The 25,215-nt window shown below is 43.6% G+C and overlaps 2 protein-coding genes across 2 annotated transcripts; both read left to right on the top strand.

Annotated features, from left to right (window-relative positions):
* Positions 1-408: 408 nt before the first annotated feature.
* On the top strand, positions 409-5,571 carry LOC308333691 (acidic mammalian chitinase-like; the record flags this gene model as incomplete). Its single annotated transcript, XM_080790146.1, has 10 exons — positions 409-433; positions 867-1,071; positions 1,458-1,514; positions 1,622-1,787; positions 2,480-2,604; positions 3,007-3,130; positions 4,000-4,185; positions 4,624-4,746; positions 5,141-5,282; positions 5,549-5,571. The coding sequence occupies 10 exons, from the start codon at positions 409-411 to the stop codon at positions 5,569-5,571; spliced, it is 1,176 nt and encodes a 391-aa protein (XP_080646272.1).
* LOC308333690 (acidic mammalian chitinase-like) lies at positions 4,646-25,069 on the top strand (the record flags this gene model as incomplete). Its single annotated transcript, XM_080790145.1, has 12 exons — positions 4,646-4,746; positions 19,345-19,433; positions 19,765-19,794; positions 19,890-20,094; positions 20,438-20,494; positions 20,678-20,843; positions 20,939-21,075; positions 21,474-21,597; positions 22,126-22,311; positions 23,643-23,765; positions 24,311-24,472; positions 24,962-25,069. The coding sequence occupies exons 2-12, from the start codon at positions 19,409-19,411 to the stop codon at positions 25,067-25,069; spliced, it is 1,323 nt and encodes a 440-aa protein (XP_080646271.1). The 5' UTR covers positions 4,646-4,746; positions 19,345-19,408.
* Between the last annotated feature and the right edge of the window lie 146 nt (positions 25,070-25,215).

The raw sequence follows: 25,215 nt of genomic DNA, 5'->3' as shown, positions 1-25,215 counted from the left end.
TGTTTTATTGTTTACATGTACAATAATGATTGTGACATGTATCTGTGTTGGGAGCCCCTCGAAAACGAGATGGTACATCTCAAGGGGTCTTTTTTCCTAATAAAGAAACTTGAATCATCATCTTTCACACATTTTGCCTTGTAAAAGTGTGTGGTGGAATGTATACAAACCTGTATAACCTTCATTTGACTTCTAATTGTCTGCAAATCATATCATTGTTGAATAACACTTGAAAGTTATCGGCACAATTAACAACGCCAGTGGAAAACAGAAAAGGGCAATTAACTCCTGAACAAACAAATGATTTATCAGAATAATGAAGCCAGATCAAACATGTTTTACAGATATGGAGAGGAACATAAGGTATATAAGAGGCTTCTGGCCGTCAGTTAGTTGTACAGACGCACCATGGGCAAGCTTCTCATCTGTGTTGGTAAGTCGAGAAATTGCTGTTGAGGAAAACATTTTTCTGTGCAGAGCAGCAGAGGAAATGAACTGTATCTTTAGATTTACCATGAAACGGATATACTTTTCTGTTCAAAATAGTTGTTTAACAATATGATTCATATAACTGATGATTATAATAATATGTAGAAGGATTTATGTGTCATAGATTAATAACCGGAGGATAAATCTTAGTGCTTGTCCTTACTGACCCAAACACCACTCCTTTTCCACTTTCTCTGGATCTCTCTCTCTCTCTCTCTCTCTCTCTCTCTCTCTCTCTCTCTCTCTCTGCAGGACTGGCTCTCCTGCTGCACGTGCAGCTAGGTAAGACTTGGTCCACTTGGTGTGTTACTCTCAAACGGCAAAAAAAAACAAAACAACAACAAGCCCTTATTTTGTCACTCGTCCCTTAATTGCAGGATCCTCCTACATCCTCTCATGTTACTTCACCAACTGGGGACAGTACCGTCACGGTCCTGGGAAGTACATGCCCACCGACATTGACCCGTGTCTCTGTGACCACTTCGTCTATGCCTTCGCTGGAATAGACAAAAACATGCAGATCACGACCACTGAGTGGAACGATGAGGCTCTCATGGAACAGCTCAACGATCTCAAGAGCCAGTGAGCACACACACACACACACACACACACACACACACACACACACACACACACACACACACACACTCTGAAATTCTGATTATATTTTATCATGCGCATGATCACAAAATCTAATCTATGTTTTTAGTCTCCCGGTTGACGTGATGTTTCAACCCTCCAGGCTGCTGTTGTGGGAAGATACATGCTTTTATCAAGCCATTAATGTGCATGTCATTTTTAGATTTGAACCACTTTAACCATTAGTTCATACTTTGGCTGTTCACAAATAGCAGATATACAACCTCGTATAGCGTGTCACTTCTATCTATTCTACATCAGGAGGGATCAGGCTGACATAAAGGTGTGAGGACTCAACGTGATTTACATTTTTGTTTTGTTTTGTCCAGGAACGGCGCTGTGAGGACCCTGCTGGCCGTTGGTGGATGGAACGTAGGAACTTCTCAGTGAGTATTAAACATGAAACCTCAGATACTGTAAAGGCACTCTTTCTTTGACTCTTTTGGATGAATCTCTCTCTCTCTCCCTCTCCCTCTCCCTCTCCCTCCCCCAGGTTCACATCCATGGTGTCCAGTCCTCATATCCGTTCTATCTTCATCGAAAGCGTGGTCCTGTTCCTGCGTCATCAAGGCTTTGACGGTCTGGACATCGACTGGGAGTACCCAGGCTCTCGTGGCTCCCCACCTGAGGACAAGGCTCTCTTCACCGTCCTGTGTCAGGTCAGCCTTCTATCATGTTACAAGACATAACCACCTTAAAGGAGAATTCCATGCTAGAATGCTTTTTTATCTTTCTTACCTTTCTTTGTAGTCGTTATGTCCCCACCAAAGAGGTCCAGGTGTTTTTTTGTGCAAAAACTCCTTATTGGCTATTTCCCCTACCATAAGCCCTCAATGAATTGCATTGAATTGAATGGGGCTATGGGGTGTTGTGCTAATTCGCTTATTTCCATCAAAATAAGTAGTAAAGTGTGCCGCTTGGGATATTATTTACATTATGAAGAGAGGATATATACAAACAAATAATATTTTATATGCGAATTAGCACAACACCCCATAGCCCCATTCAATTCCCATTCCATTCAATGCAATTCATTTAGGGCTTATGGTAGGGGAAATAGCCAATAAGGAGCTTTTGCACAAAATAAGACCTGGACCTCTTTGGTGGGGACGTAACGACTACAAAGAAAGGTAAGAAAGCATTTTAGTATGGAATTCTCCTTTAATGGCACCTTAACACAATCACTACTTTTGGCGGAATCCTCCGCCATAAGGACTGTAATAACCTTCCGCTCGTGTCGGAATTCTCCGCCAGATACGCTTTTTTATGGATATCAATCCGCGACGCTGAGAACAATTTTTTCATTATTATTTTGGGTCGGCCTTTCCTTCACCACCTCCTGTCTCTGCAGGAGCTGTTGGCTGCCTTCGATCTTGAAGGTCAGCGGACCAACCGTTCTCGTCTGATGCTCACCGCTGCCGTCGCTGCCGACAAGGGAGTGATCGACGCTGGATACGAAGTTTCCCAGCTCGGAGCGTCAGTATAGATAACACACAAACATACAAACAAGTATTTGGCTGCATGCGGGCATTATAGGCTATAGTATTTGTGTCTGTTGAGCTCCTACAATTTTCAAACGCTTCCGTCATACAGTCTGGTGCAACGAAAGCTCTGAATATGTTGCGACGCCTCCTTCCCCGCTGATGCGATTCGTCTTTACAGTCGCTCAGAATCAGAAATGACAATTTAATAAATAGCATCCTTTAAGCAGTTTCCCCAGACAGTGTGCGGTCGGTGTGGGACCTTAAAAAAAGAAAGAAAAAAAAAGAAAATTATATCATAGATTTCGGAACAATTGGACCTTCCTGGTTGTCCTATGCACTTTCACTAATATTTTCTTCAAATCCCCCTGACTCCTGCACATCTTTTCATCACCAGTATCCTGGACTACTTCCATGTGATGACCTACGACTTCCACGGCCCCTGGGCACACGTTACTGGAGAGAACAGTCCTGTGTGGCAGGGTCCAGCTGACAAGGGTGCCATGATCTACTTCAACGTGGTGAGTGTGGAGGTTCCTCGACATTCAAAACACAGTGAACCCCATTGGTTTCTAGTACAGACCCGGACCGCGACAGACCGCTTTGAAGCCACGTTTTCGGCGAAATTAAATCCGATGGCGGCGGGCATCTTCAGAGCAGAATCCCGAGAAACATACCGAATTTCATAATTAACCTCGTCGCCATGAAACCGCGGGTTATCATAATTACCCTTTGATAGCCGAACCCGCGGGTTTATAACTTTATATCAAAATGGACCGGCAGAAGCCAAGCACATACCTCTTTAACCTCTATACCTCGCCCAGGTTGCTATAGGCAACCTTCAGTGTCCCTCCAGGCACAAGGCGAAATGCGCGTGCACTAGTGTTGCGCGGGTCAGTGTTTTTTATGACACGCAGGTCCCGCATGAATTAATAATTTGACTCACCCGTCCGTCGCAGACATAGCCTACAGTAGAGTTATGCCAACAACAGGACTGGAGACACAGATGCTGAAAGAAAACGCCACTAAAGACCTGAGAAAAACTATTTGAAAATGTTTGGTGTTAACGTTGTCAAACCCCTCACTTATTAGCCTATACAATCCACACGCATGCAAACTCACACACACACATGCACGCACGCGAGCGCACGCACACACACACAGTGTGTCACACACACGCACACACTCGCGGGGCGCTGAAGGAAAGGGATAGGTGCTGCTGGTGGTTATAAAAGATTTCACTCGCTCTGGAGTGTCGGTCAGATACCGTCAGAACACAAGGATGGAAGATGGTAGTAGACAACTCACCACTGTGTTCAAGGACAGCACGGGGAAAATAAATGTGTGCTGAAAGGCTATGCTGTATATTGTTTCCTTGTCCATATTATAGAACTACGCTATGAACTACTGGAAGAACCAGGGCGCCCCAGCTGAGAAGCTGCTGGTTGGTTTTGCCACCTACGGTAACACCTTCAAACTGGCTTCCTCTTCCAACACCGGTATCGGTGCTCCAAGCACTGGACCTGGACCTGCCGGTCAATTCACCGCCACGCCTGGAACCTGGGCCTACTATGAGGTATTTAACTCACCCTGGAACCTGGGCCTACTATGAGGTATTTAACTCACCCTGGAACCTGGGCCTACTATGAGGTATTTAACTCACCCTGGAATCTGGGCCTACTAGTATGAGGTATTTAACTCACCTGTCGCCAATTGCGCCTTTTGACGTCATTTTAATATCAATTGATTACGGTGATCAACTGTGTCCAGTATGCCCTCATAACACTCCGGTAGCGGTCAGCTAAATATCAGATGTTTTGGTGGAAATGTAAACAAAAGGTGACGTGCATTCACCAAAAGAAACTGCACATAAATAGACTTGTACAGCCATGTCAGAGGCAGAGATTGTACACGTCTCCAGTGCAACAAGGTTTTGCGTTCTATATAGAAACTACAAACTAATACAGTATAGATTTCACATTTGTTTCTAATGGCTTGTCTCTGCTTCATTCAGATCTGCGACTTCCTTTACCAGCAAGGAGTCACAGACGTCTGGGATGTCGCCCAGCAGGTGCCTTACGCCTACAACAGCCAGACCTGGGTTGGATTTGACAACGTTGTCAGCTATCAGGGCAAGGTGCATAGCAGCATTTCACATAATCGCTCAGATTTGTAGACACTACTAGTTGCTTGCGTGAGCAGAGCGGCGCAAGTACTGTATTCGGCTGCGTATGTCCGGGATCAGGGAATGTGTATTTCTTTGGTGGCGTCTCTCGGCCAATCAGGGATTGGGTGATGACGTAACTATGTATGTTTATCTAAAAACATGTGTGACACGTGTGGATGACGTAACAGATTTAAGTTATTTATGAGGGAGGAAGTTACAAGCGTCGGATATAAGTTGCGTGCTCTGCTTGCGCACAAGTAGGCAAAGTAGTTCCTGCTTTTGTCATTTATTTTAACGCACTGGTACAGGCTGGCTGGTACACTGTTACAGGTACAGGTTAACTGGTTACTGTTAACTGGTACAGGTTGGCTGGCTGAAGAGGAGTGGTTTTGGTGGAGCCATGGTCTGGACTCTTGACATGGACGACTTCAGTGGCAATTTCTGTGGCCAGGGACAATACCCTCTGATCAACGCCCTCAAGAAGGGCCTGGGAACCAAAGCTTCTGGTAACATGACGCACACACGCGTGGGCGCACACACACACACACACACACACACACACACACACACACACACACGCATGCACGCACGCAATACAAACTTCAGATTGATCATGGGAAAGGTAGCAGAGAGGGGAAGTTTAGTGACAAGAAACAACCCTCAAAAAAACCCTCAAAACTGTTTAGAGATTGCTACCATACCGTGATAGAACCAGGCCGTATACATCTTTGCCTGTTTCTGATGTGTTAAGTACTTGACCTCTGGCTATCAGGCATGCAAACAGACCGAAGGTGAAAAAGGTGACAGTGTACGGGGGACGCGCTGCGAAAATTTTGGAGGGCTTTAAGGGTACCAAACCCATTTTGGGGGGTCATGGGGGAGTCACACTACAAGGTTATAGTACACTTAGGGCTACATTTTCATCCATGCTAAACCTAAACTACCTTACTATTTTGAAAGACATTTTTTAATAGTTAAAATAGCCTACAAGCTCACGTGTCGATGGATGAAAATAGAGCCCTTCAGTACAAATCTATTACTCTTAGTATTAAGATAATTACATTAATTCCCTGATGAGATCATAGCATAAAATGACAGATGATTTACTAAATACAAATCTATAGTGAGTATTGAACAAGACGTTAATAAAGACAGAAAAACTATTTACTCCAACAGTTTTTTTTATTGAAGTCAAACAGGTCACTGTTTTGAGTTTGCACTGCAGTCAACATTTTAATGTGTGTGTGTCTGTCTGTCTGTCTGTCTATGTGCAGGGCGTTGCTGAAAATGAGCACCTGTGCTCAGCTACTTCCCTGTGTAAATAAAAAACAGGACAGTTCTGTCAGTGAGGAGGCCTGACTGCCTTTTTGGCTTTTTTGGCCTGGGCCAGGGTTTCCAGGGCCTGCTTTCTCTGCTTTGCTGCATGCTTCAGCCTTGCCCTCTTCTCTTGTTCTGCTGCCTGCTTTTTGCTCCCCTCAGCACTGCCAGATGGTTGGCAGTCATATTTGCTCTGCTGCTGTTGCCTTTCAAGGAGATTCTGTTGACGCTGGCGTCTGTCAGTGGCTCCTGCTGTCTGGATGTTCTTGCAGAGTATGCCATCCACCTCACCGTACTTGAGGTCCTCCCTTCTGAACATCTCCATAGCAGTCTTCTCTCTTGACAGGAGGGTGTATTTGACTGTTTGAATTGCATTAAACGTTGGGATATTCATCTTTCCACTTCTGGTGTCGATGATCTCATTCATCAGACTGAAGGATGACTCAACAGTGGGTCCATGAAAGATGGATAGAGCACATCTGACCATTACACTGAGGGCTGGGTATTTATCCCCCTTATCAAACACCTGACCCCACCACTCCACCATGCTCTCTCCCTCTTTGAATGTGCACAGGCTCAGATCAGTGCTGTACCGTGTGAGCTCTTTGTGGATGTCTTGGTCAGCTGGTAAGAGGTGCTCTAGCATTGCACTTAGCTTCTTCAGCTGGATGGCTGCCTGAGAATGGCCTCTTAGAAGTGGGTCCAGAGCAGACAGGGCCCTCAGTGTCTGGCTGGCCAAGGGGAGCTTCTTCTGCATGTAGCAAGCAGTGGTGGTGTAGGCTTTCCTCACATTTTGCAGGAATGTCTTCAGCAGCTGAAATGCAGTTAAACACAAAACTGGACATTAATACAGGTTTGAACGAGAACAAATGTAGATTTAAAAATGTTAATAAACAATAAGACTATTTGCATGGCGCCTTTCATGGCATGAAATGCAGCTCAAAGTGCTTTACAGAACAATAAAGAGAAAAAAAGCAAAGGCATAAAACATAATAGCAGTGAATAAGGCAATACAGTGACATGATTATTCAATAACAAGGATTTTAAAAGAGTGAATAATTAGCTCTTGAGCTGTGCTTTAAACATATCTACAGAATAGAAGAGTACTAACAGCATGATTGGGATTCCTGGTCCTGAATGCGTCTGCTTCCTTCCCCACGTACATATCCCTGGCAGGCAGCAGCATGTCATCCTGCAGCACCATGTCCACCAGAGTCCTAGGTGACACTTGGGTGATGTGTTCAGCCTTCACAAAACAAGCAAGGAACGCCAAATACAGCTCAAGCTGTTTGTCATGGAGTTTGTGCACCAAAGTTTGGCTACCCTGTGTATGTAGAACAAAAACAGAATGTGAAATGGAATGTATAAATGCATACAAGCACAGTTAACAGTTGAGTTCATGTTTAACACCCACCTGGAAAACCATGACATATTCTTTAAGGAGAGCCAGTACGCCCATGTAAAGGCTCAGCTGAAGAATGGTTGTCGTCTCCTCATGCCAAATCTTTTGGAAGACTCTTTTCTTCCGCTCTCTGCCTTGTGGTGTCATGCCTGAAGACACAATCGGTAATGTCTGTGTCAGTGTGACAGATATTTGGGACAGCCATCCCCTCCCTTCTCATATAATCAATAAGGACTTATACAACAAACTAGTGATTATCAGGTTTACCTTTACGAATGAGGTCATCGTGAATGAACTGGATTCGGTCTCTTGCCCTCTGGTTGACTTTATACTGTGTGAAGAGGAGCTCCAGAGGCTCTTTGTAGAGATCCTGGTCTGCTGTACTCATGAACCCGTAGTAGAGGACCTTGTATGCTGGCATCATTGTGTGTGTTGCCATACTGGCATCATACGCAGACAGCCACCGGTGGGACACAAACCCTCTCTGAGGGCTGGAGGCAGGGATGTTAAGAATGTTGCACACCTCCTTGAAGTACATCACCTGTCATAAAGAGAGAATATGAAATGTTGAATTTCCCAACACTGCCCCTAAACGTTATCATTGTTTAACCCATTTAGCTCTGAGGACACATCATTGTCACCTTATAGTTTTTAATCGACCATTATTTTAAACTTTGTTGAAAAATAGCAGATCTACAAGCTCATAGCTCGGCACTCATGTCCCAGATCTGCCATTTTTTTTAAATCGTGAAAATGTCTGCAAATGATTATATGTTTTCTTTCACAGTGAACATTTAGAACTCAAATATTTGCTTCTGGGGGTCCCTGGAACATAATATTTTCAGATGGGGTCCACAGCCAAATATATATCATTCTGTAGCACCAGTGATATAGAAACACAAGTTTTTCAGAAAACTGTCAATGATTATATTTTTGTAGAATCTGCTTTTAGGTCTAAATGGGTTAACTCCCCAGGCCACCCACTAGCATGTGACTGCCAAGAGATTTGTAATATCACTTGAAAGAACATTAATTCAATTTATTTGTACCTGATCTGGACACCACTGATGGTCCGTCTGCAGATCCCTGAACAGCTGCTCTAGGTAGCTCTCAAAGGGCTCTGTGAACTTCTTCGCCGAATTGTGCATGTGGTGACAGGAATCTCCATCAATGTCGAGTAGTTTTGGACAATATTTCTTCATCCTAGTCTCGAGGCCAGACTTGCTTCCCCTCATAACAGCGCAAGAGTCCATCAGCATGCTGACTAGATGTTTCCACGGCAGGTTGTTTTTTTTGAAGAACTCACACAGGGCTGTCTCCAAGGTGATGGCATTCCCTTTGACAAGCTCCAGGGACCCCAGATGCTCCACAATGACTTTCCTCAAATCTATGTGGTAGTAGCTGACCAGAATTGAGAGGACCTTCAAATCAAATGTAAAAATCATGGTTTATTTAGCAGACAAACAATTGCTTCTCTGCAATATAATGTCTATTATAGGTAATCAAAGTAATGATTAATATAATAACAGCATGGAAAAGGTGGATGTGTCTTGTCATTAAAAGACCAACCTTCTTGTTGTTGTTGGACGTACTCTCGTCCAAATTTAAGGAAAATGGATATTTCCTCAGGTTGGAGAAGGTTCTCTCAGAGAAGGTCCGGCCTAGTCCGTGCACCATTTTATAGGAGGCTGCTGTCCTGGAAAGCTTCATTGAGTTTAAAGCCACTTTGTCCAGTGCGAGAGTCTGCGCAAGTTCCACCAGCACCGGCGCCATCGTGAATGGGAGCGAATGCTCGGCAAGCACGCCAAGAACCATGGCCTAGAACACAAATGGTGAAATTAGTACAAAGCAGTGTGGCTTTATTATCTGGGTAAATTGTTGTTTGGTTAAGTGTTGACGTGTAGATTACAATGTGCTGGTGCTGAACTTGGGCCTACAACAGGCATGTGGTCATACCCATGTTCCCTAGGTTCTATGTTCCCACCTTAGGGTTATGGTTAGTGGGTTATGGTAGTGGTAGTTATGGTTAGTGGGTTGTACAGTAAGTGGGAACATAGAACCTAGGGGACAAGTTATGCTCCCACAAGAGCACATACCTCTGCATTTGCAGTGCGGTTTACAATTGCAGTTGGCAACTTTGCCTGGTATCTGTGCCTTATGCCTTCTGGCCCCTGTAGTGGAGCTGGAGTCCCTGCTCCTACTTCAGGGGTAGAAGGTGGATGGAGGATGCTGGCGACACTTTGTGTTGTGGCAATAGTGCAAATCTTTTTTTTGTGCAAATCAGTTTTGCAATGTGCTATCAGTGCATGACTGCCTTTGTTTGCATAATTTATCTCCTTCAAACAGAGAATGCACCTTGCAAAACCTTTTTTGTTGATCTTTTTGAAGATTTCGGATAGAGGAAAAGTATGCTCCTGTCCCTTTACCTCTATTGTTACCTCAGACTTCAGCCATGCCCAATTCCAGCTGCACCGAAGGCCTGCATCCAACTGCTTGACTAGCAATGCCTGACTTTGACCTAATTCACTCATTCTGAAAAGTAAATCACAAGAAAGTTTTTCTTTTTAAGTTTTGTAAAATCACTCACAGGATTAAAAAAATAATACATTTTATGATATACCTGTCAAGAGTAGCAATTTTGCCCAGTTCTCCCCTGCAAAAGTTACATTTAATTGCTTAACTATATTACCCCTAATCTAATGTGACCAATGTCTACCAAAAAATAATAATAATACCCCAGTGATGCAAGCCAGCAGCCTGTTTAGTAACTCAACCGCGCATGCATGCATCGATTACAGGTTAAAATAATACCTACACTTTATAGTCTGCTAAAATAGTGCAACTCTTCTTAAAACAATATTATTTTAAGTCTTAACGGGACATAATGTATACCAAATCTACAAGCTCAATGTGTGTAGAGGAGGAAGAGGACGCAACTCTCTGTGAGCTTGTTGTACAGTTCTGCTAATTTCGATGCTATATACACGCGATGCGATAAACACACACAGGCTCCGTCAACGACAAAGTAAATAAATCGATTAGCAGCTTAACGTCATTATACTCTTGACAGTTCCATCATGTCTCGATCTCTTACCTGTTAACTCGCGCTTCTTGACCCAACGGGCAGCAGCAGGTTGCAGAGTTGACTTGGAGGAGGGTGCTGTCGCAAACATGTGCTGCTGTGCTGATTTATACTCACGCGCACTGCTCATGAGCAGCGTTCACGCGCACACTTTCACAGCTGCATCTTGTTGACAATTACCGTGCTGTGCAGTGTGCAGACACAGGCAGCGGTGAGTCCGTCTGACAAATTTCTCTGGGCTCCGCCGCCTCCACCCATAGGCTCCACTGACCCAGAGATCGACATGACCCCCCCACCCCCCTCAAACGTTTTTTTAACGGATTTGCATAAATCACACGGGTGCTCTATTTGGAGTAAAAACGGCGATTTTCGCCGAAAAGCTACAGTTTTGCATGCCTGGGCTATGCTCCTACACAAGTCTGATTATTCAGATAATGGATAACAGTCTACAGTATAGTGGGTTATTGGGTTAATTCAGCGGTGACAATACTACGTAGGCCTATTTCTAGTACAGAGTTCCATCTCTTGAGACATAATCCTCTTCTTCCTCCTCGTGTCATGCAGGCGGTAACAAGAACACTCGGCGGATTTACCCTTTTTGCCGACTTCTCAAGACAAGTCGGCAAACCGTGGAGAATATTCGGCAGAATCTGAAGAAGAGTCGTCGCGCGGCGAATCTTCTTAAGATTCTGCCGAATATTCTCCACGTTTCGGGGCACTTTCAGCTGCTGCAGCTGCAAGTTTCTGAATGTTAGCTACTGTGCTAACGATGCTAAAGCAACACAACCAAAACAGACGCTAACACTGAGGAGCTAAAGTAAACGTGACGTTGTTGTGATTAAACATGCTTTCCTTTTCTGGCCGATCGATATAATTCAACTAAACTGCGGGAGAAACACAGATGTACAAGCCCAACGTGCCGTGCATTGCGGCGGGTAGATAACTTGTAGATCTGCTACTTCCAGCGCAGGAAGGGCGCATGCTTATGAGTGACGCTCTTTAACTATGCATTCAGCCAGCCAGTGACAGACTCACAAGAGTAACACAGAAGTTGACAGAACACACACGCACTGCAGCAGACGGAATGCACAGGCAGATCCGACAAAACTTTGCACACATCTGTGCTTTGCCTTTCATCCACACTTCCATAGCCTTTTAAATCTTATTTCCCATCCACGGGCACAAGCAACGTGATATCAGCAGCTTCCACCCGATCTGTGGTGTTGTTGTGTTGACGAGGGAAGCTACTAGCTAGCATGGGAGCTAACGTTAGTTTCATATGTACTTTGCATCCGTTCCCCAACCCCTCACACTCGCTGGTGCGTTACACGGGCAGACACAAAGACGAATGGGAATATCATTTCTATCTATAAGGACAAAGAGCAAAGAGCAAAAATTGCTCTTTTGCAATGTGAAAGAAATGCCACCGAATTCTTAATTATTTTCCTTCTCTATATGGGCACGCCGCACACTTGTGAAAGCTGAATGCTTTTGCATGCTTTTATTGATCTGCTGTCTGATCAGCGTGCATGATCATCATGCAGTAGCTAGATGCGCGCTCCAGTGCCGAGATTTCTTCCCGTTTCGGCGACTCTTCGTCACTTTCCGTCCGAGTTCTCAGACAGAACTCGGACCGGAAAGTGACGAAGAGTCGGCGAAAGGGGAAGAAATCTCGGCAAAGATGAAGAAGAGTCGGCGACCCGAGTTCTCCAGTATTCATGCAGGCTGCAGTGCTTAGAGCTGGCTGAGATGGTCCAAGACCACGACGCAGGCCCATGTGCGTGGTGGGAAGGACCTGCTCCGTAACAGTTCTGTCTACTGATCACTGATGGAAATAAAACTGTACAATTCAAAACACCTGTCCAAGTTATTACTGGGATCCGATTGTTTTTACTTCCGTTACTTTCTTCAGTTCTTGATAATAATAGTAATAAACTGTCGCCGTTTGCGGATGACGTATCTATACGCAAATATAACTATTTTTATTGAATACTTTAGTTCATCTTAGTTTGCGCCCGGACAATATATAAAATAGCCCCGATCGCATCTTCAAAGATCCGGGTATGTGATCCAGGAAACCCCCCCCCCCCTCCTGAAAAGAGGCGGCGGTCTATGGGTGGGGCCGCTTCCTTTACGTGTAGATGTCAGGGGATCTAAAATGGTCTGGGTTTCCGAGGCTACATTTCACCCAACACCACAACACTCGATTCCCCCCAGCTCCCCTCCTGTTTCTACATGGTTTCTACCGAGGAGGGGGGGGGGGGTCTGTCTCTCTCTCGTTCTCGGAAAAGTATTCAGTGATGCTTGCGGAACTCGACTTTGTCTCGTTCCTTACCGCATCACTGTCGTGGCAATAATCACGTTAAACAACACCCTCTCGTGTAATATTGCTTAAGTCTTAAACAGGCCAGAAACGATGTACTCTGAGGTTATCAGTAAGTCTTAAACAGGCCAGACACGAAGTACTCTGAGGTTATCAGTAAGTCTTAAACAGGCCAGACACAATGTACTCTGAGGCATCTCCATCTAGGAGGCCTGTTCCATTACTATATGAATGAACCAGCAGGGAACATTTACTCCATTCCTATAGTCCTTCTGCAGAGATACGTTACTGTAACGAAGTACTTTTTTTGAGTATCTGTACTTTACTGAGTACTTATTTTTCGGACGACTTTTTACTTTTATCCGTTACATTTTAACACAAGTACTAGTACTTTATACTGAGTACTTTTCAAAATAGGCTCGTTACTTTTATTTTAATGCATGACACCGATTAAAATAATATTAGACCAAGGAATCTAGAAATACAGACGTGCGCGATGCGAGTGTGGTTTATTCACTGCTGACGGGTGAAATCTCGATGCATCGTTCGCGGAGTGCTTGCAACGGCAAAATCCATGGTTGCACCTTTTTTTCATGGTAAATTTCACCTTATCCTGTGTTTCCGAGGCGCATTGAACGTACCATCAGAAAAGGAAGGGAAAAAAAGGTCTCTCGCAGGCAGCGCACAGCCGCACACACAGTCAGTGAACAGAAGCTACCGTACGACCGTGCAGAGTAGACACGTTGAGACTGAGACAACAAACTGACTATAAAGAGCACCCGCGACTAACAGAACAAGAGAAGCACCACCTTTAGCTTTATAAAATAGCTATCCGAATTTGTCCGTCGATCAGTTGACTTTTCACTGTAGCTCTGCGTGCTGCTGGTAATGATCCACACTCCACAGCTGTTCTCACTGATTATCCTATGCGAATCTGCGTCGCGATCATCAATTTGTAATTAAAGAAAGCTTCTGCAGTCTGCACACACGTGTACAACAACAACAACGCCACAGCAGGGTGTACTGCTTGCGTTTAAAGTTGTTTACAACCGTTTCACAACTTTCCACTGTCCAGCTTTCCCCTGCTGTTCTCTGGGATAGAAGCCTTATGTATTTATATTCTGCAGCAAGACGGTGTCGCACGCCTAAAATTACAGATCCACAAACTCACATCTGGGCGTGGATGAGACGCGTTGTGAGCTTGTACATCTGCTATGTATTTAAAACGTTAATAATACATGCAGGCCAGGGACTTCAATGTTTTTCAGGTCAAGCCAAGGACCACTTAGCTGAGAGTGAGAGATCAAGCAGGGACCCCCACTATACATAGGCAATTATATTATAAAACTGTTGCAGATTAAACTAGACATAGACTTGTTTGACAGCACTACAAGTGTGACCTACCTGTAATTTTTGTTTTGTTTATTTGTTTCTTTTCTATTTATATGTTGGTAACATTAATTGATGAACGATAGGCTATTACATTTTAATCTCTTGTCAAAACTTCAACTTGACCTTTGAGATATAATAATTATACTATAGCGTATGATTATTAGTATTCTAACAATTCCACAATAACCAGCAGAGAGCAGACCCTTTGTTTACTTACAGAATTCTATAAGTTGGGTTGTTTGAGATGCAGAGCTATAATACTAACCTACAGTAAAACAATAAATTACATTGAAATGTAATGCATTTTTACATGTTTTGGGAAATTAATAGAGCTTTAATATAAATCATTTCTATTGTGATGAATCGCCATCAAATCGCATCGTATCGGTAGAGGGGTGAATCGTATCGCATCATATCAACAGGAGATTCCATGTATCGCTAAAGTATCGTATCGCTGGCAGTGCATCGAGATGCGTATCTAATCGTGAGATGAGACGAGATATAGTTTACACGTATTTGCGGAACCGAACCAGGCAGAAAAATGAGCGACACTGAGGAGGAAAGTGACATTGAAACGGTCAACACTGCAGACTCTACGCAGGACGAGCCAGACGAATCAGACGATCAACCACAACCAGCCAAATCAGTGTTTTTGGCAGGTGGGGCGAGATCATTTCATGGCGGCGACGAATCGTTGCGACCTATTGTTTACGCCATGACGTATTCTTCAATATGTCGCAGCGTAAACAATAATTCACCACAGCGTTAAGAATAAGCCGCAGCGTGAGGAAATCGCCGCAGCAGAACGCAATACGTCGCAGCGTAAACAATAATTCGCCGCAGCGTTAAGAATAAGTCGCGGCGTGAAGACTCGTCGCGACGTATTCTTTTACGCCATGGCTTATTTTTAAATATGTCGCAGCGTAATAGGAGTTATAGGCGTAATGGTTTAACTTTGTTTTTGTTTTTTTGCCTGCCGCGGTGCAGGTTATATATCCTAGTAGTACAATCTCGAAATTAATGGAGTCCTCTGCTAGTGTAACGGTTAGCGCTCTCGCCCCTATAGTCAAGGCCCCGTGTAGGAGAGCCGGTTCGAATCAGGCAAATGGCAAACTTTTTTTTTTTTATGTTTTTTTTTTAGCCTATATTGTGTATCATGTATACAGTGTGTGTGCGTGCGTATACAGTGTGCGTGCGTGCGTGTATGCGTGCGTGCGTATACAGTGTGTGTGTGTGTGTGTGTGTGTGCGTGCGTGCGTGCGTGCTTCATCGTATTTATTATTATTATTATTATTATTATTAATATGCAGGTACAGATGCATGCAGGTACAGATGGACAAACCAGGCAGTGCCAGTGGATACGGATCCAAGTAGGAAAAGAGATAAAATAATAATAATAATAAATACGATGAAGTATAAATATAAATAATAATAATAATAAATACGATGAAGCACGCACGCACACACACACACACACACACACTGTATACGCACGCACGCATACACGCACGCACGCACGCACACTGTATACGTACGCACGCACACACACTGTATACATACACAATATAGGCTAAAAAAAAAAAACATAAAAAAAAAAAAAGTTTGCCATTTGCCTGATTCGAACCGGCTCTCCTACACGGGCCTTGACTATAGGGGCGAGAGTGCTAACCGTTACACTAGCAGAGGACTTCATTAATTTCGAGAATTGTACTACTAGGATATATAACCTGCACCGCGGCAGGCAAAAAAAAATAAACAAAGTTAAACTATTACGCCTATAACTCCTATTACGCTGCGACGTATTTAAAAATAAGCCATGGCGTATTCCGTTCTTGCCATGGCGTATTCTGTTCTTGCCACGGCAAGTCCATATTACGTCTGGCGTATCCCTCTCGCCGCGGCTAATTGTTTACGCTGCAACATATTGAAGAATAAGCCATGGCGTAATGAAGAATATGCCATGGCGTAAAACAATAGGTCGCAACGATTCAACAATACGTCGCAACGATTCGTCGCCGCCACGAATTGATCTCGCCGTCTCTCGTTTTTGGTGGGGATCTTTTTAGTTTAATAGCCTTCGACGTATATGAGGTTACAGTTGGCTTTGCAAATCCGGTAAAAATACTTTTACTTTTACTCAGAAAGTACATTTCAGAGCCTATACTTTTTTACTTTTACTCAAGTAATTATTTGAATGACTACTTCTACTTTTACCAAAGTAGTTTTTTACACAAGTAATTGTACTTCTACTCGAGTACAGAATGTCAGTACTGAAAATCTCTGTCCTTCTGCCAGCCTCTGTGGACTAGAGTTCTCATCGGGTGATGAGATGAGAACTCTAGCACACATGCACACGCACACGCACACACCACCACCTGTGCCCCTGCGTGACTGTACCGCCCGTTGAGAAATATTACTTCTAGAAGTTCAACCTTTTTTAGGTGTTAAAGGTGTGCCCCAGGGGTCAACTTTAGGACCCCCTCTGTTTTCTATTTATGTGAACAATCTGCCATCAATTTTTAGACAGTTTTTCCCAGCTTTATGCCGATAATACACATATTTATTTATGCATATTTACTATTTATGCCGATAGTACACATCTAACTCCTTCAACTGTTTTGAAGGAATAAAAGTTAAATAGCGTTTGAGGTAAATAGGATAATTTAAATAAATACTTTTAAAAACCAGTTGAAGCCAGTGCTTTGAAGTGTCCATTGAAGTCTGTCGTACATTATGCAAAGGTGTGTGAGAAAAGGACAGCCAAGGACAAATCGACAGTCTATTGTATGCAGTGTTAGTGGAACAAGATCAGATTTTGAGGCATTTCGATAAACCACATCACAATAGTCGAATAGTGGAAGTACTAATAAAGCCAGTTTCTTGCGTACACTGAGTGAAAAGCAGTTTCTGGATCTATATAAAGCATTTATTCCGAAGTTAACCTTTTTTTTAACACATGGTTAATATGAGATTTGAATGCGTGTTCTAGGTCCAACCATACCGTGAGATATTTAATTTTTGCAAAGCCGTGCCATCATTACTTGTTATAGTAAAGGAATCTGTTATGGATTTGAGTTTAGGACTAGTACCAAAAATCATAATAAACCACTTTGACTTATTAAGCAGTAATTTATTATGTAAGAGCCAATTTTATCATATTTTCTTCATTTAATCCTAGACCTTTTTTTCATTAACTCTGCAGTCAAATGAGGCGTGGTTTCTGAATTGTGTGTTGTTAGCTTATCTTTGCTTATCATCCAGATAAAAATAACATGAAACAACTTGTTTCATGTTTTTTTATCTGGATGATAAGCAAAGATCGACTACATTTGTGTCAATATGCATCAGTAGCCTTTCCATGTCTACTTTAGTCTCATTTATATACTCTTTTTTTGAATAATTTTTATCCCACGATTTTGCTAATCATTTTTTCACCCACTACACTTCCTCTGCCAACCTGGGGGGGGGGGGGGCAGCGGACTGACCTCATGCTTCCTTCTATGCATGAGGAGTCCAAGCTGCTTCTTTCCCGGTTTCCCGGTCATTAATATGTATACGTATATAATATATACTGTCATGATATGTCAGTAGTTCATCAATCAATCAATCAATCAATCAATCAATCAATCAATCAATCAATCAATCAATGTTTGGGAAACACTCACCCATACCTACCTTCGGCCATTTAGATTTTTCTTGGTCATATTCTCCAAATCATAATAATAATAACTAAATAAATATTCACTAAACACCACTGAGCCAGAAAATAACAAAAAGCATGGTAAAATTGTGTGTGTGATTACAGCAACACTGAAACACATTGAAGGGTGGTTGTATTTATCAACGTAGTTTCAGGAGTGGAGACCAGCCTCTGCATAACACTGCCACTCTGTTCTCAACCACCTCCCCCGCCTCTACTCACTGGCCACGCCCCCATTCACAATCACCTGTATCCACTACACCTGCCTCCTCTCACCACAGCCAATCCCTGGTCAATCACCACAGTATAAATACACCTGCGATCGCTCAACCAAGTTGTTTGTTCTGCTCCACGACAGACCAATAAGCATGGGTTTTGACTCTTGAGTACAGCACTTGTAGATTGGCTATTTTCGCTATTTTTCAAATTTGCCATCCTCCTCCACCGTGCGTGCGTGCGTCCGTGCGTGTGTGTGTTTGTGTGTGTTGATTATCTTTTCTTACCATCCAGATAAAAAGAACATGAAACAAAAGATATGCATCAATGCATTAATACGGTATGCATCAGTAGCCTTTCCATGTCTACTTTAGTCCAATGTATAGTTATTCTCCACTGTAAGACAGGACAGACACTTTACTGTTCCTTTGGTTAGTATTGAATTTGGTAAACATTCCTTTTCTTTTAAAGCCCCTACAGACTGGAATACTTTACCAGCTAACATTAAATCCATCTCAACATTCCCAGTTTTTAAAAGTGCAATGTCTTCTTACTTTAAAGTTGTATGTTCTTGCTATCGGTAAATATGCCATTATATCACCATGTTTATTTCGTTATTTAATTATTTTATTTTGTATTACTATTATCATTATTTTATTTTTGCACTCACTGTATAGGACGTGGCGTTTTCATAATGTGTTCTATGATTTGATTAAATGCCGTAATGTGGTCTGCAATGTTTAGTGTTTTGTCTCGTCCATGTATGTTGTATGTAATTTGTTTTATTGTTTACATGTACAATAATGATTGTGACATGTATCTGTGTTGGGAGCCCCTCGAAAACGAGATGGTACATCTCAAGGGGTCTTTTTTCCTAATAAAGAAACTTGAATCATCATCATCTTTCACACATTTTGCACATGAAGCCTTTTAAAAGTGCGTGCGGTGGAATGTATACAAACCTGTATAACCTTCATTTGACTTCTAATTGTCTGCAAATCATATCATTGTTGAATAACACTTGAAAGTTATCGGCACAATTAACAACGCCAGTGGAAAACAGAAAAGGGCAATTAACTCCTGACCAAACAAATGATTTATCAGAATAACGAAGCCAGATCAAACATGTTTTACAGATATGGAGAGGAAGAGAAGGTATATAAGAGGCTTCTGGCCGTCAGTTAGTTGTACAGACGCACCATGGGCAAGCTTCTCATCTGCGTTGGTAAGTCGAGAAATTGCTGTTGAGGAAAACATTTTTCTGTGCAGAGCAGCAGAGGAAATGAACGGTATCTTTAGATTTACCATGAAACGGATCTACTTTTCTGTTCGAAATAGTTGTTTAACAATATGATTCATATAACTGATGATTATAATAATATGTAGAAGGATTTATGTGTCATATATAGATTAATAACCGGAGGATAAATCTTAGTGCTTGTCCTTACTGACCCAACCACCACTCCTTATTTTCCACTTTCTCTGGATCTCTCTCTCTCTCTCTCTCTCTCTCTCTCTCTCTCTCTCTCTCTCTCTCTCTCTCTCTCTCTCTGCAGGACTGGCTCTCCTGCTGCACGTGCAGCTAGGTAAGACTTGGTCCACTTGGTGTGTTACTCTCAAACGGCAAAAAAAAACAAAACAACAACAAGCCCTTATTTTGTCACTCGTCCCTTGATTGCAGGATCCTCCTACATCCTCTCATGTTACTTCACCAACTGGGGACAGTACCGTCACGGTGCTGGGAAGTACATGGTCACCGACATTGACCCGTGTCTCTGTGACCACATCGTCTATGCCTTCGCTGGAATAGACAAAAACATGCAGATCACGACCACTGAGTGGAACGATGAGTCTCTCATGGAACAGCTCAACGATCTCAAGAGCCAGTGAGCACACACACACACACACACACACACACACACACACATTCCGAAATTCTGATTATATTTTATCATGCACATGATCACAAAATCTAAGGCTATGTTTTTAGTCTCCCGGTTGACGTGATGTTTCAACCCTCCGGGCTGCTGTTGTGGGAAGATACATGCTTTTATCAAGCCATAAAATGTGCATCATGTCATTTTTAGATTTGAACCACTTTAACATTTAGTTCATACTCATATAGCGTGTCACTTCTATCTATTCTACATCTATTCTATGCTACATATCAGGCTGACACAAAGGTGTGAGGACTCAAAGTGATTTACATTTTTTTTTTGTTTTGTCCAGGAAATTCGATCTGAAGACCCTGCTGGCCGTTGGTGGATGGAACGTAGGAACTTCTCAGTGAGTATTAAACATGAAACCTCAGATACTGTAAAGGCACTCTTTCTTTGACTCTTTTGGATGAATCTCTCTCTCTCCATCTCTCTCTCTCTCTCTCTCTCTCTCTCTCTCTCTCTCTCTCTCTCTCTCTCTCTCTCTCCCTCTCTCTCTCTATCTCTCTCCCTCTCCCCCCCCTCCCCCCAGGTTCACAGCCATGATGTCCAGTCCTGCTAACCGTCAGACCTTCATCCAAAGCGTGATCAATTTCCTGCACCAGTACGGCTTCGACGGTCTGGACATCGACTGGGAGTACCCAGGCTCTCGTGGCTCCCCACCTGAGGACAAGGCTCTCTTCACCGTCCTGTGTCAGGTCAGCCTTCTATCACGTTACAAGACATAACCACCTTAATGGCACCCTTAAAATGTTGGAAATCTTTCTCTTCACCACCTCCCGTCTCTCTGCAGGAGCTGTTGGCTGCCTTCGAGACTGAAGCTAACGTCCAGTCCAGTCCAGCTGGCGATAATCGTCTGATGCTCACCGCTGCCGTCGCGGCCGACAAGGGAGTGATCGACGCTGGATACGAAGTTTCCCAGCTCGGGGCGTCAGTATAGATAACACACAAACATACAAACAAGTATTTGGCTGCATGGGCATTATAGGCTATATGAGTATGTGTGTCTGTTGAGCTCCTACAATTTTCAAACGCTTCCGTCATACAGTCTGGTGCAACGAAAGCTCTGAATATGATGCGACGCCTCCTTCCCCGCTGATACGATTCGTCTTCACAGTCGCTCAGAATCAGAAATGACAATTTAATAAATAGCATCCTTTAAGCAGTTTCCCCAGGCAGTGTGCGGTCGGTGCGGGACCTTAAAGAAAGAAAAAAAAGAAAATGATATCATAGATTTCGGAACAATTGGACCTTCCTGGTTGTCCTATGCACTTTCACTAATATTTTCTTCAAATCCCCCCGACTCCTGCACATCCTTTCATCACCAGTATCCTGGACTACTTCCATGTGATGACCTACGACTTCCACGGCCCCTGGGCGCACGTTACTGGAGAGAACAGTCCTGTGTGGCAGGGCCCAGCTGACAAGGGTGCCATGATCTACTTCAACGTGGTGAGTGTGGAGGTTCCTCGACATTCAAAACACAGTGAACCCCATTGGTTTCTAGTACAGACCCGGACCGCGACAGACACGTTTTCGGCTACATTAAATCCGATGGCGGCGGGCATCTTCAGAGCAGAATCCCGAGAAACATACCGAATTTCATAATTAACCTCGTCGCCATGAAACCGCGGGTTATCATAATTACCCTTTGATAGCCGAACCCGCGGCGCCGCAGGTTTATAACTTTATATCAAAATGGACCGGCAGAAGCCAAGCACATACCTCTTTAATCTCTATACCTCGCCCAGGTTGCTATAGGCAACCTTCAGTGTCCCTCCAGGCACAAGGCGAAATGCGTGCGCACTAGTGTTGCGCGGGTCAGGGTTTTTTATGACACGCAGGTCCCGCATGAATTAATAATTTGACTCACCGTCCGTCGCAGACATAGCCTACAGTAGAGTTATGCCAAACAGGACGGGGAAAATAAATGTGTGCTGAAAGGCTATGCTGTATATTGTTTCCTTGTCCAAATTATAGAACTACGCTATGAACTACTGGAAGAACCAGGGCGCCCCAGCTGAGAAGCTGCTGGTTGGTTTTGCCACCTACGGTAACACCTTCAAACTGGCTTCCTCTTCCAACACCGGTATCGGTGCTCCAAGCACTGGACCTGGACCTGCCGGTCAATTCACCGCCACGCCTGGAACCTGGGCCTACTATGAGGTATTTAACTCACCCTGGAACCTGGGCCTACTATGAGGTATTTAACTCACCCTGGAACCTGGGCCTACTATGAGGTATTTAACTCACCCTGGAACCTGGGCCTACTATGAGGTATTTAACTCACCCTGGAACCTGGGCCTACTATGAGGTATTTAACTCACCCTGGAACCTGGGCCTACTATGAGGTATTTAACTCACCCTGGAACCTGGGCCTACTATGAGGTATTTAACTCACCCTGGAACCTGGGCCTACTATGAGGTATTTAACTCACCCATCGCCAATTGCGCCTTTTGACGCCTATTCTATAAAAAAAGGACAAAAAGTAAAAAAAAAAAAAAGGCTGCATTTTTCATATTACAACAAACATTCAATGAAATCCTATTGCAATATCGCTAGGCTGAGAGAAGAGATTCCACTTTTCCCACTTTTTATAGAATTTATCCTCTTGTATGAATGTTAGTTTTTCCATGGAATACAGTTCCTCAATAATGTCCATCCAATGATCTTTCGTTGGTGGATCCTGTTGGTACCAGCGTCGTGTGATTGCTTTTTTACTTGATGCTAAGAGGATCTTGATTAAATATTTATCATGTATTAGAAACTCTTCAGGATATTCACTCCAAGGTGGAGTGAATATCCTGCCAGTATTTCAGAATTTTAGGACAAGACCAGAAAATATGAGCGTGGCCCGCCCCCTTGTGGCCACACTGTCTCCAGCATGGCTGATCTGTTTTCAGTTGTCTTGATTTCATTTTGGGAGTAATACAAAATCTCAAGTTCTTCCAACAGAATTCTCTCCACATTCTTGAGTTGGTGGATCTAATTTGTGTTTTGCACATGTTTGCCCATTCTTCTGATGTGATGGTAATCTCCTTGACGCCTATTTTAATATCAATTGATTACGGTGATCAACTGTGTCCAGTATGCCCTCATAACTCTCCGGTAGCGGTCAGCTGGAAACCCCCCCACCCCCACCCCTTTTTGAACACTAATTTATTGGATTATTTTTGTGTCAAAACAAGCTCGATTTGCCTCATTTTCAAAAACGATATGATCCTCGCTTATAAAAAGTATGTTTTTTTACTCTATATGACACTTATATTTGATATTTGCAGTCGCCGTTAAATATCAGATGTTTTCTTATAGGTGGAAATGTAGGCAAAAGGTGACGTGCATTCACCAAAACAAACTGCACATAAATAGACTTGTACAGCCATGTCAGACGCAGAGATTGTACACGTCTCCAGTGCAACAACAAGCTTTTGCGTTCTATATAGAAACGAATACGTACAGTATAGATTTCACATTTGTTTCTAATGGCTTCATTCAGATCTGCCACTTCCTGAACCAGCAAGGAGTCACAGACGTCTGGGATGTCGCCCAGCAGGTGCCTTACGCCTACAACAGCCAGACCTGGGTTGGATTCGACAACGTTGTCAGCTATCAGGGCAAGGTGCATAGCAGCATTTCACATAATCGCTCAGATTTGTAGACACTACTAGTTACTTGCGCGAGCAGAGCGGCACAAGTACTGTATTCGGCTGCGTATGTCCAGGATCAGGGAATGTGTATTTCTTTGGTGGCGTCTCTCGGCCAATCAGAGCGTAAGTTTGCAGCTTGCTGCGTATGTCGGTGGCCCCTCGAACCGATTGGTTTGGGGCCGTGTGTTGGTGGCGTCGTTCGGCCAATCAGGGATTGGGTGATGACGTAACTATGTATGTTTATCTAAAAACATGTGTGACATGTGTGGATGACGTAACAGATTTAAGTTATTTATGAGGGAGGAAGTTGACAAGCGTCAGATATAAGTTGCGTGCTCTGCTCGTGCACAAGTAGGCCACTCATGGCCAACCTGTGTGCGAAGCCCAAGGTGGCAGCTCGATAAGAGTGCATTTCTAGTTCCTGCTTTTGTCATTTATTTTAACGCACTGGTAGGCTACAGGTTGGCTGGTACACTGTTACAGGTACAGGTTAACTGGTTACTGTTAACTGGTACAGGTTGACTGGCTGAAGAGGAGTGGTTTTGGTGGAGCCATGGTCTGGACTCTTGACCAGGACGACTTCAGTGGCAATTTCTGTGGCCAGGGAAAATACCCTCTGATCAACGCCCTCAAGAAGGGCCTGGGAACCGGAGCTTCTGGCAACATGACGCACACACGCGTGGGCGCACACACGCACGCACGCACGCACGCACACACGCACGCACGCACGCACACACGCACGCATGCATGCACGCAATACAAACTTCAGATTGATCATGGGGAAAGGTAGCAGAGAGGGGCAGTTTAGTGACAAGAACACACACCCTCAAAACTGTTTAGAGATTGCTACCATACCGTGAGAGTCAGGATTGCTAAATTGGAGTAAAAGACATTGCTGGACCCAGGAAACGGTGCAGAGAGGGCAAGCAGCATCAAAGCTGGGCTATAGAACCAGGCCGTATACATCTTTGCCTGTTTCTGATGTGTTAAGTACTTGACCTCTGGCTATGCTCCTACACAAGTCTGATTGTTCAGATAATGGATAACAGTCTACAGTATAGTGGGTTATTGGGTTAATTCAGCGGTGACAATTCTACGTCGGCCTATTTCTAGTACAGAGTTCCACCTCTTGAGACATAATCCTCTTCTTCCTCCACGTGTCATGCAGGCTGCAGGCCCATGTGGTAAATCTAGCTGGCTGAGATGGTCCAAGACCACAACGCAGGCCCATGTGGGTGGTGGGAAGGACCTGCTCCGTAACAGTTCTGTCTACTGATCACTGATGGAAATAAAACTGTACAATTCAAAACACCTGTCCAAGTTATTATTGGGATCCGATTGTTTTTACTTCCGTTACTTTTTGCAGTTCTTAATAATAATAATAATAAACTGCATATACTAGTATGCATGTAAGAAAACAAG

Source organism: Protomyctophum bolini, assembly GCF_963924005.1.
Source record: "Protomyctophum bolini genome assembly, chromosome: 18".
In the NCBI taxonomy this organism is placed as follows: Eukaryota; Metazoa; Chordata; class Actinopteri; order Myctophiformes; family Myctophidae; genus Protomyctophum; species Protomyctophum bolini.
The sequence above is the reverse complement of the archived record's forward strand: the minus strand, read 5'-3'. Positions and strand labels throughout refer to the sequence as shown.